Genomic DNA, 12,324 nt, shown 5'->3' with positions numbered 1-12,324 from the left:
CGTAATATATTATTGATATAATGTATCTCGTCTATTGATATGGCTTTCACTATGAATACTATTCACATTTATCTATGGTCCTCAGCAGGTCATTATGATATATACATATCACATACGTGCTGCATGATGAAACAATCCCAGTTAGAGCTTCCCTTACCAAGATGGCCACTGATGGCTTTTTATGTAGCTGTACGCATGCGCGGAACAGCGTTTTATACCTTTATATATTATAACTCCTTAGATGCATATATATTCTTATATCTTGCATCTAGAAAGCCATTAATATTATCTATCTATTGTAATTAGGCTATTATATTCTTTATTCGTATATGTGCGCCGCTCCGTGCGATGCAATCATTACATACCTAGATTCCTGTACCAAAATGGCCACCGCGGGCTTCAAACTTATTATGCGTATGCGCGGAATAGCGCCCTAGACCAACAGTTATACGTCAAAGAAAGGCACCGTTTTTCTCCCAAAGCACCGGAAACTATCGGGAACATGGATCCAAGGTATCACATGGCATTTGTTTTTACATTTTACACATTATATACACATGTGAACATTTATTGTTGTGTTTGCCAATTAGCACATAAGTTTTAATGTATACTGTGTTTCCAACCTTTATGAGGATGTTCATGTGTCTTATGTCACAATGTTGCATATTTTCATATTTTATTATCAATATTATGATTGTAATATTGTTTATTTTGATATTTCATTTTAATCACATGCTAATGAGATCATTTGTCTGGTCTCCATATATTTCACTTGTCTTGCACTGTTTGTATGCTTGAAAAAGGCTCCAGATGTAGAGCCGAAACGTTGCACAAGGGCTAATAAAAAGGCCATTTTTTTCATATCACTTGGAGTGCTGCCTATTTTTGGACAACTAAACCTAACTATAGTGATGGATCCCTAACGCTAAACCTAACTACGGTGACGGATTCCTGACGCTAAACCTAACTAACTGTGACTGATTCCTGATGCTAAATTCCCTGACGCTATACCTGACGGTTACCTGACACTAACTAACCCTAAGGGTATGTGCACACACACTAATTACGTCCGTAATTGACGGACATATTTCGGCCGCAAGTACCGGACCGAACACAGTGCAGGGAGCCGGGCTCCTAGCATCATACTTATGTACGATGCTAGGAGTCCCTGCCTCGCTGCAGGACAACTGTCCCGTACAGTAATCATGTTTTCAGTACGAGACAGTTGTCTTGCAGCGAGGCAGGGACTCCTAGCATCGTACATAAGTATGATGCTAGGAGCCCGGCTCCCTGCACTGTGTTCGGTCCGGGACTTGCGGCCGAAATACGTCCGTCAATTACGGACGTAATTAGTGTGTGTGCACATACCCTAATACTAAACTATCTGCTGACTTTCTAAACTGACTTTTTTTTTGTTTTTATTATATTTTATAAAGAAAATTAAAAAAAATAATCCTCAGGGACCAGGGAAATGTGGCCCTGAAGACTCAAAAGTGGTCAGTGATAGAGATCACTGACCAAAAGCGTGGGTGACAAGGGGAACACAAGGGGAACACAAGGACAGGAGTGGGAAGTGGATACAAGTTGGTAAAAGCAAAAAAATACATGATATATTTGTTATTTTTTAACTGCTCTGCTCTGACTCTCTCCACAACCGCTCTCCTCGAACAGAGAGCGGGTGCGGCAGGATCTGAGGTCAGAGCAGGAAATTACGTATGCGATCGCTGCTATTGGCCGGTCGTCACTAACTAACCAATAGCAGCGATCGCGAAGGCGGGACCACTATGATTGGTCCCTGCACACTGAGCTGTGATAGGCTAATAGCTGTGATAGCCTGTCGGGAACAGCAGGCATCACAGCTTGATGAAACGCCGGGGGAAAATGGCGATGCATTTTCCCCTGGACGTACTATTCCGGCGCATTTTTCCCCCATTTGTGCTTTGGTGTTTCAGTGGGGTGCTCTTTGCAGAAATATTTACTGATCCGTGCATCACGTCGTTTTCGGGGTCCAGCATCGCCCACATGATCTTCATTCTGACCTGGTCTGGAATCCCTGTGCTTTTGAGAAAACGGGAACTCAGGCTCTCAATACATTCCTATGGGAGCCAGAACAAATGCATTGTGAGCCTGAGTTCTGGTTTCCTCAAAAGCACAGTGATTCCAGACCAGGTCAGAATGTGATCACGTGGGCGGCGCTGGATCCAAAAGCTATGTAATGCACGGATCGGTTGTAAAGGATCTGCCAGGCACAGCTTCGGGGTTAACTCCCATAATTAATCAGTCAGCACCCGAATCTACATCCCTGAGACTGACTCCAGCTTCCACCACTCAGGCTGGCAGGCTTAGGAGTGGGAGAGCCTATCGCAACCTGGCCAGACTCAGCTAGCTCCCGCCCTCGGTCTATTTAAGCCTGCCCTTCCTGTCCCTCGGTGCTTGTGATTCTTTTCGTGTGGTTTCCTGGCCCAGCTACAGCTCCTTCTATTTTGATCCTGCTCCATACAGACCCTGGCTTACTGACTACTCTTCTGCTCTTCGTTTGGTACCTCGCACACTCCTGGCTTGACTCGGCTCGTTCACCACTCTGGTTGCTCACAGTGTTGCCGTGGGAAACTGCCCCTTTCCCTTGCTTGTATTCCCTTGTATGTTTGTCGTGTTTGTCGTGCACTTACTGAGCGCAGGGACCGCCGCCCAGTTGTACCCCGTCGCCTAGGGCGGGTCGTTGCAAGTAGGCAGGGACAGAGTGGCAGGTAGACTAGGGCTCACTTGTCCGTTTTCCTACCCCCCGTCATTACATAATCACAAGCCCATACCTAGTCTACCCTTGTCCCTGACACCACTATGGACCCCCGTGAGACCCTGGCTCAGCAAATGCAGGGTCTCTCCCTACAGGTCCAGGCCCTGGCTCAGAGGGTCAACCAGCCTGATGCTACCTTGGTAGTTCCCCTCACCTCACCTCTTGAACCCCACCTCAAGTTGCCCGACCGGTTCTCAGGGGACCGGAGGGCTTTTCTCTCCTTTCGGGAGAGTTGTAGGCTTTACTTTCATTTAAAGCCTCATTCCTCAGGTTCTGAGAGCCAGCGGGTGGGTATAATTATGTCCCGGCTCCAGGAAGGGCCCCAAGAGTGGGCCTTCTCCTTGGCTCCTGACGCCCCTGAACTTTCCTCTGTTGATTGTTTCTTTTCTGCTCTCGGACTTATTTATGACGAGACTGACAGGACTGCCTTTGCCGAGAGTCAGCTGGTGACCTTACGTCAGGGTAAGAGACCTGTTGAGGAGTATTGATTGTTCTGACTTTAGGAAGTGGTGCGTAGCTTCTCGGTGGAATGACCCTGCCTTAAGGTGCCAGTTTAGGTTGGGTCTGTCGAATGCCCTGAAAGACCTGCTAGTTAGCTATCCCTCTTCTGACTCCCTAGACCAGGTTAAGGCTTTAGCGGTACGACTTGACCGACGTCTCAGGGAACGACAACGTGAATGTTTATGTGTTTTCTCCTCCGACTCCCCCATGATGCCTCCCGAAGTTCCGTTGCTTCGTTCCTCCCCGAAAGACTCAGAGATACCTATGCAACTCGGGGCCTCTGTGTCCCCCCAACAACGTAGAGAATTCCGCAGGAAGAATGGTCTCTGCTTCTACTGTGGGGATGACAAGCATCAAGTGAACAACTGTCCTAAGTGTAAGAATGCAGCCAGAGAACTTCCGCGCCTAAGTGATCATCGGGGAGGTCACTTGGGCGCACAGGTATTTCCCGTAAATAGGAAACGTACTAAGATCTTGCTTCCCTTTCAGGTCTCTTTTGGTGGTAGGTCTGCTACCGGCAGTGCCTTCGTGGATTCAGGGTCCTCTACTAATATCATGTCTGTGGAATTTGCTATGTCTCTTGCTATGCCTCTGATTGATTTGCCTAAACCTGTCCCGGTAGTGGGTATCGACTCCACTCCTCTTGCTAATGGTTATTTTACACAGCATACCCCTGTTTTTGAACTCCTTGTTGGCTCCATGCATTTGGAGCAGTGCTCTGTACTGTTGATGCAGGGATTATCGTACGATTTGGTTCTAGGCCTTCCCTGGTTGCAGTTGCATAATCCCACGTTTGACTGGAATACTGGGGAGCTAACCAAATGGGGTAATGAATGTTTTACGTCATGTTTTTCTGTTAATTCTATTTCTCCCCCTGAGGAGGCGAACTCGCTACCCGAGTTTGTTCAGGACTTCGCTGATGTTTTCTCTAAGGAGGCCTCCGAAGTGTTACCTCCTCATAGAGAATACGATTGCGCTATCGAATTGGTACCAGGAGCTAAGCTTCCTAAGGGTAGGATATTTAATCTTTCTTGTCCCGAACGTGAAGCCATGAGAGAGTATATCCAGGAATGCCTGGCCAAGGGTTACATTCGTCCCTCTACTTCTCCGGTAGGTGCTGGCTTCTTCTTCGTAGGGAAGAAGGATGGTGGTCTTAGGCCATGCATTGACTACCGTAGCCTGAATAAGGTCACGGTAAGGAACCAGTATCCCCTTCCTTTGATTCCTGATCTCTTCAATCAGGTTCAGGGGGCCCAATGGTTCTCTAAGTTGGACCTACGGGGGGCGTATAACGTTATCCGCATCAAAGAGGGGGATGAGTGGAAGACTGCGTTTAACACGCCCGAAGGCCATTTCGAATACCTCGTCATGCCCTTTGGGTTGTGTAATGCCCCTGCGGTCTTCCAGAATTTCATAAATGAGATTTTGAGAAATTACCTGGGGATATTTCTTGTAGTGTACCTTGATGACATACTGGTGTTTTCCAAGGACTGGTCCTCCCACATTGAGCATGTCAGGAAGGTGCTCCAGGTCCTTCGGGAAAACAAACTGTTTGCCAAAACCGAAAAATGTGTGTTTGGGGTACAGGAAATACCATTTTTGGGTCAAATCCTCACTCCTCATGAATTCCGCATGGACCCCGCCAAGGTTCAGGCTGTGGCGGTATGGGTCCAACCTGCCTCCCTGAAGGCGTTACAGTGTTTTTTGGGGTTCGCTAATTATTAAAGGAGATTTATTGCTAACTTCTCGGTCATCGCTAAGCCTCTTACGGACCTCACTCGCAAAGGAGCTGATCTCCACTGGCCTCCTGAGGCTGTCCAGGCTTTTGAGGTCCTTAAGAAGTGCTTTATCTCGGCCCCGGTGCTGGTTCAGCCCAACCAAATGGAGCCATTTATCGTGGAAGTTGACGCATCTGAGGTGGGAGTGGGGGCTGTCTTGTCCCAGGGTACCAGGTCCCTCACCCATCTCCGCCCCTGTGCCTACTTCTCCAGGAAGTTTTCGCCAACTGAGAGTAACTATGATATTGGCAACCGCGAACTCTTAGCCATTAAATGGGCATTTGAAGAGTGGCGCCACTTCCTGGAGGGGGCTAGGCACCAGGTAACGGTCCGAATCTGGTTTTCCTAGAATCTGCCCGGAGGCTAAAACCGAGACAAGCTCGATGGGCGTTATTTTTTACCAGATTAAATTTTTTGGTTACCTATAGGGCTGGGTCTAAAAATATTAAGGCTGATGCACTGTCGCGTAGCTTCATGGCCAGCCCTCCTTCGGAGGAAGATCCTGCTTGTATTTTGCCTCCAGGTATAATCATTTCCTTGATCGATTCTGATTTAGTCTCTGAAATTGCTGCTGATCAAGGTTCAGCTCCCGGGAACCTTCCTGAGAACAAGCTGTTTGTTCCCCTGCAGGGTACTTAGGGAAAATCATGACTCCGCACTATCTGGTCATCCAGGCATCCTGGGTACCAAACACCTCATTACTAGAAACTATTGGTGGCCTGGGTTGCCTAAAGACGTTAAGGCCTACGTCGCCACTTGTGAGGTTTGTGCTAGGTCCAAGACTCCCAGGTCCCGACCAGCGGGCTTACTGCGTTCGTTGCCCATTCCCCAGAGACCTTGGACACATATCTCCATGGATTTTATCACCGATTTGCCTCCATCCCAAGGCAAGTCGGTGGTGTGGGTGGTAGTAGACCGCTTCAGTAAGATGTGCCACTTTGTGCCCCTCAAGAAACTACCCAACGCCAAGACGTTGGCTACCTTGTTTCTCAAACACATCCTGCGTCTCCATGGGGTCCCTGTCAATATTGTTTCGGACAGAGGGGTACAATTTGTTTCATTGTTTTGGAGAGCCTTCTGTATGAAGTTGGAGATTGATCTGTCCTTCTCCTCTGCCTTCCATCCTGAAACCAATGGACAAACTGAGAGGACTAATCAATCTCTAGAACAATATTTAAGGTGTTTTGTCTCTGACTGTCAATATGATTGGGTCTCATTCATTCCCCTCGCCGAATTTTCCCTTAATAACCGGGTCAGTAACTCGTCAGGGGTCTCCCCCTTTTTCTGTAATTTTGGGTTTAATCCACGGTTCTCCTCCGTTTCACCTGGTAGTTCCAACAATCCCGAGGTAGAGGTCGTTCATCGGGAACTGTGCACAGTCTGGGCCCAGGTTCAGAAGAACCTAGAGGCGTCCCAGAGCGTACAAAAAACTCAGGCTGATAGAAAACGTTCTGCTAACCCCCTGTTTATGGTCGGGGATCTGGTGTGGTTGTCGTCTAGGAACTTGCGTCTCAAGGTTCCATCCAAGAAGTTTGCTCCCCGGTTTATTGGGCCGTATAAGGTCATTGAGGTACTCAATCCTGTCTCCTTCCGGCTGGAGTTACCCCCGTCTTTTCGTATACACGACGTGTTTCATGCCTCTCTCCTTAAACGCTGCTCCCCGTCCTTGGCTCCCTCGAGGAGACCTCCTGTTCCCGTCCTCACCCCTGAGGGGGTGGAATTCGAGGTGGCCAAGATTGTGGACAGCAAGATGGTCCAAGGCTCCCTCCAATACCTTGTCCATTGGAGAGGATACGGGCCCGAAGAGAGGACTTGGGTACTCGCCCGGGATGTTCACGCTGGGGAATTGGTCAGGAGGTTCCACCTGCGTTTCCCCAGTAAGCCAGGTCCACTTAGAAAGGGTCCGGTGGCCCCTCATAAAAGGGGGGGTACTGTAAAGGATCTGCCAGGCACAGCTTCGGGGTTAACTCCCATAATTAATCAGTCAGCACCCGAATCTACATCCCTGAGACTGACTCCAGCTTCCACCACTCAGGCTGGCAGGCTTAGGAGTGGGAGAGCCTATCGCAAACTGGCCAGACTCAGCTAGCTCCCGCCCTCGGTCTATTTAAGCCTGCCCTTCCTGTCCCTCGGTGCTTGTGATTCTTTTCGTGTGGTTTCCTGGCCCAGCTACAGCTCCTTCTATTTTGATCCTGCTCCATACAGACCCTGGCTTACTGACTACTCTTCTGCTCTTCGTTTGGTACCTCGCACACTCCTGGCTTGACTCGGCTCGTTCACCACTCTGGTTGCTCACGGTGTTGCCGTGGGCAACTGCCCCTTTCCCTTGCTTGTATTCCCTTGTATGTTTGTCGTGTTTGTCGTGCACTTACTGAGCGCAGGGACTGCCGCCCAGTTGTACCCCGTCGCCTAGGGCGGGTCGTTGCAAGTAGGCAGGGACAGAGTGGCGGGTAGACTAGGGCTCACTTGTCCGTTTCCCTACCCCCCGTCATTACATCGGTAAGTATTTCTGCACACAGCACCCCACTGAAACACAAGTGTACAAATGGAGGGAGAAATGTAAACAAAAATTAATTGTGGAGGTGCGCCTTTTACCCGAAATTTGGTGGCACTGTTGTTTATGTGGTGTTGTGCTGACGCTGTTCATTGATGGCACTGTTAACGGGGGCACCCTGACTGTGTAGTTAGTTTAGGCACTTAGTTATGGGGCTGTGACATGCATTTATTTACATTGAAAAAAATTCTAGTCACTGATCGTAGATAATTAAAAAACATACAAGTGTGTGCTTTACATTACGTCCTTGTTCCAAAGGCTCATTGATTTCTGAAGTGGAAAATATGTGCGTTAACCAGGACTGCCAACCTGATTCTTTTTTAAGGACGATTTATCCAAAAATCACGGACGGCCAACATTTTTTACGGACGAATTAGTATACCATAATAAATCAAAGTAATTTCTATAGCTTTGAAAATTGATCTGAACTTATCAGCAGCATGTAATGTAACCTCTGAAATTATTATAATTACAATCCCACATCTGTACAAGTTCCTAAAAATTCTAAAAAATCAAGGACACACCAATTTTTTTAAATGCAGCCAGTTTTATTACAGGCATCCAATGCCATCAACAAGCTGGAACAAAGATGTCCGTCAATGTGAAGTTAAATATTTTAGGACGTTTTTCCAGCCCAATGGCGTTGCCCAAATCTGATGACCGGATCCAGGCACTGTAGACATCCGATGGCTCTGGTGTCCCATTCCTTGTAGGGAAAGATGATCACTTTTCTATGGTGGTATTGTGGTCACCTTTTATCTTACAGTTGATGAAAGATCTCACAGTGGCCCACCTACAATCTGATTTATTGACCACAGCGTTTCTTTAGCAGTTCACTCAGTGTGGTCATGAATTCAGTGTGCTCCAGCTTTGGTATTTCCCTCCAGACAACTGGTTCCTGGGCCACAACGTTCTTCAGATCTGCGCTCTGTGCGGTGGTTCTTGCACTTTGCTCTTTCATATCAGCATCTGCTTTTTGGGCCTCGTTTGTTAGATCTTTTTTCGGTGTGGTGACAAATGCACTCAGGTCTAGCTTCGGAGCAGCCGGTATCTGGGCCATATCATTTTTAATATGTTTCTTCGGTGCGGTTTTAAATGCACTCAGGTCTAGCTTCGGAGCAGCTGGTATCTGGGCCACATCGATTATTGGACCTTTCTTTGGTGCAGTGGTAAATGCACTCAGGTCTAGCTTCAGAGCAGCCGGTATCTGGACCACATCAATTTTTGGATCTTTCTTTGGTGCGGTGGTAAATGCACTCAGGTCTAGCTTCGGAGCAGCCGGTATCTGGGCCACATCGATTTTTGGACCTTTCTTTGGTGCAGTGGTAAATGCACTCAGGTCTAGCTTCGGAGCAGCCGGTATCTGGGCCACATCGATTTTTGGACCTTTCTTTGGTGCAGTGGTAAATGCACTCAGGTCTAGCTTCGGAGCAGCCGGTATCTGGACCACATCAATTTTTGGATCTTTCTTTGGTGCAGTGGTAAATGCACTCAGGTCTAGCTTCGGAGCAGCCGGTATCTGGACCACATCAATTTTTGGATCATTCTTTGGTGCGGTGGTAAATGCACTCAGGTCTAGCTTCGGAGCAGCTGGTATCTGGACCACATCAATTTTTGGATCTTTCTTTGGTGCAGTGGTAAATGCACTCGGGTCTAGCTTCGGAGCAGCTGGTATTTGGCCCACATCGATTTTTGGATCTTTCTTTGGTGCGGTCATAAATGCACTCAGGTCAAGCTTCGGAGCAGCTGGTATCTGGACCACATCGATTTTTGGATCTTTCTTTGGTGCGGTCATAAATGCACTCAGGTCAAGCTTCGGAGCAGCTGGTATCTGGACCACATCGATTTTTGGATCTTTCTTTGGTGCGGTGGTAAATGCACTCAGGTCTAGCTTCGGAGCAGCTGGTATCTGGGCCACATCGTCTTTTAGCTTTTCCTTTGGTGAGCTGGTATTTGCAGCTGGCTTTTCCACAACAACTTCCTTTAGCTCATCCTCCATTGGCTGTTGGTGCAATTTGTAGCTGTTTTTCTTACCACAGCATTTCTTTAGGTATTTTAGTGCAGTCATAATTGCACTCGGCTCTAGCTTCGGGGCAGCTGGTAAGTGGGCCACATTGTTTTTTAGATCCTCGCTCGAAGCTGTGATTTTTACACTCGGCTCTTTCTTCGGAGCAGCCGGCTTCTCCACAACAACTTCCTTTAGCTCGCCCTCTGCTGGGTCCTGACGCACGAATTGGTGCAATTTGTAGATAAAATATATCAGGGCCCCAATCACAGCGAACAGGAAGGTGTCAAATACTGCCACAGCGGTGTAAACAAGGATTTCCTCCAGAGTGGCAGCTGGCAGGGGCACGGTAGGGGTGGTCACTGTCCAGAAATGAATAATAAATAATAGTGAGACTTTACATACAGTATACCAGACGAGGACATTCTAAACATGCTGGGAATTGTAGTTTCACAACAGTTAGGCTCCATGCACACGAACGTGCTTTTGCGGCCGCAAATCTCACGGAAATCCACGGGAAAATTGCGGCCCCATTCATTTCTATGGTCCTATGCACACCACCGTGTTTTCCATAGAAAATAATGGATGCGGCCATGTGCACAGCCCACAATTTGCGGGCGGCTTGCGGGTGACACTCCGGGGCAGGCCGACCCCAAAAATCATGGCCGTGCACATGGCTACGATTGTTTGCATGAGGCCTTAGATAGTCTTAAGTTAGAGACCATTTTTGCAGATCATTGACTTATACTTAGTAACAAAGCCATTAGAATATTTCCATTACCTGCTGATCTTCTAGTGACCCGACCCTCTAGATCACACGGGGCGACCGTCAGCAAAATCAGTAGCAAAACTCTTACATCCATCATTATCATCTCTTTACTCAAAACCCTCAAATATCTCCAGCACATCCGCTGCATTTTATAGTACTGGACAGGGTATTGTGCTGTCACTGGTATTGTGATGTCACAACAGTGTAATGTAATATCACTGGTATTGTGATGTCACCAACAGTGCAGAGTACTGATGATGTAATCTGGGCGGGGCCTGAGTGAAGGGCAGTGCATGCAGGAATAATGTGACTGCTCTCATGTTTTTAAAATGTTTTTCTTGGTTTTATATAAATCACAATAATTATATAATTCTGCTACTTTCTAATATGTTTTTCAAAATCTCTGCTTTCTGGCAGTGAATGGGAGCATTCTTGCTTTCATTCAGAGGCTGAAAACCTGTAGAGACCTAATACGTCTCAAAGCTGAGGGTTTGTTACATTTGTAGTCCATTTAGACAATCCTCTATGAGGTAAATACAGCAGCGGCACAAATTTCCCTCCTGTTCTGACAGTTTATTATATTAAGTCAGTGCATGTAAATAAAGAAGGTCTGTAGCTGTGGCTCAGGTCTGTATAATACACAATGCAGCTGCTAAAGAACCTCTTCTTAAAGAGAGAGGGAGTATTATATGTCAATCATTAGCTGGCACAGAAGAAAGAAACTTCCTGCAAAAGCCATGTGAGACAGATAGGAAAAGATAGGCAGCGCCAATGTAGCACCACTGATCTCTTGTAACAGAACCCCCCCAAGTATAAATGCCCATTACCTGCTGTTCTTCTAGTTACCAGACCTTCTACATCACATGGGGCGACAGTCAGCAAAATAAGCAGCAAAACTCTCACATCCATCATCATTATCATAATCATCATCTCCTTCTTCAAAACTCTCAACTGTCCCCAGCACATCCTTCACATTATGTAGGGCTGGACAGGGCATTGTGATGTCACTGGTATTGTGATGTCACTAACAGTTCTAGGGTCTGATAATTTCATCTGGGTGGGGCCTGAGTGACAGACCATGTGGGTGGTGTCGATGGGTTGAAAAAGCCCCAGGGCTGCCATAGCTATATGCCTATTAGGTTAGAAGCACGGCTTAATAGATTTTTTGTTTTTAATAGGTGGTGAAAAAAAAAGACACAGATATGGTATCGCTGCAATTGTAACTACCCTCGTAATAAAATTAACCAGTTATTTAATGTGCACGGATACCCGAAATAAAAAAAAACGTGAAAAACTATGGAAAAATTTATTTTATTTTCCATTTCCTCCTTTAATTTTTTTTTTTTTTATAAAACCTAATCAATTTATATCTTCCCTGAAAATGGTTCTATTAAAAAAATATAATTCATCCTGCAAAAAACAAGCCCACATGCAACTTAGATGATGGAAAAATAAAAAAGTTAATGGCTCTCTGAATTCAGTGATGCAAAAACATTCGGCCACAATCGGCTCAGTAATGTAGGGGCGTAAACCCTGTAGTAATGAAGTTGTTAAGAAAAATTTCACAGAAAAAGTCTTTTTTTTTTTTTCCAGATGAATCCGAAAAAGTAGATTCCACTTTTAAAGGGTAACTAAACGTTTGACAAACTTCTGACATGTCATCGTGTGACCCCCACGAATCGCTAAAAAAAATGGCAGAAGCGCTCGTGTGAGCGCTCAGCTGCTTTGTGTCTGTTCGGTTTTTTCCGGAAATCAATGTATCGGGCTCAATAGAAAGTCTTTGAGCCCATTCACCGATACATTGATCTGCTGAAAAAGCCGAACAGAAACGAAGCAGCTGAGCGCTCACACGAGCACTTCTGCCATTTCGTTTTAGCGATTGGTGGGGTTCTCAGTGCTGTGACCCCCACTAATCAAAACTTC

At 46.6% G+C, this 12,324-nt stretch overlaps 1 protein-coding gene across 2 annotated transcripts; it reads right to left on the bottom strand.

Annotated features, from left to right (window-relative positions):
• Window positions 1–8,173: 8,173 nt before the first annotated feature.
• LOC142748375 (uncharacterized) lies at window positions 8,174–11,329 on the bottom strand. 2 transcript variants are annotated; one of them, XM_075855473.1, is made up of 2 exons: window positions 11,229–11,329; window positions 8,174–9,994 (listed from the first exon to the last, which is right to left on the bottom strand). In XM_075855473.1, the coding sequence occupies exons 1-2, from the start codon at window positions 11,326–11,328 to the stop codon at window positions 8,433–8,435; spliced, it is 1,662 nt and encodes a 553-aa protein (XP_075711588.1). In that variant the 5' UTR covers window position 11,329; the 3' UTR covers window positions 8,174–8,432. The 2 variants fall into 2 exon arrangements, with proteins under 2 accessions (XP_075711588.1, XP_075711587.1); XM_075855472.1 differs by lacking the exon at window positions 11,229–11,329 and adding an exon at window positions 10,414–11,099.
• Window positions 11,330–12,324: the final 995 nt, after the last annotated feature.

This window comes from Rhinoderma darwinii, chromosome 3 (assembly GCF_050947455.1).
Source record: "Rhinoderma darwinii isolate aRhiDar2 chromosome 3, aRhiDar2.hap1, whole genome shotgun sequence".
NCBI classification, from domain to species: domain Eukaryota; kingdom Metazoa; phylum Chordata; class Amphibia; order Anura; family Rhinodermatidae; genus Rhinoderma; species Rhinoderma darwinii.
Note: the sequence above shows the minus strand (reverse complement) of the source record. Positions and strands in the feature narration are given on the sequence as shown.

Bases quoted from the DNA above. Each gene is read 5' to 3' on its own strand.
- LOC142748375 (XM_075855472.1), bottom strand. From the start codon at position 10,549: ATGCAGCGGATGTGCTGGAGATATTTGAGGGTTTTGAGTAAAGAGATG. The intron at 9,995-10,413 runs GTAATGGAAATA...ATTTCTGGACAG, and splicing joins GGTCACTAGAAGATCAGCAG to TGACCACCCCTACCGTGCCC.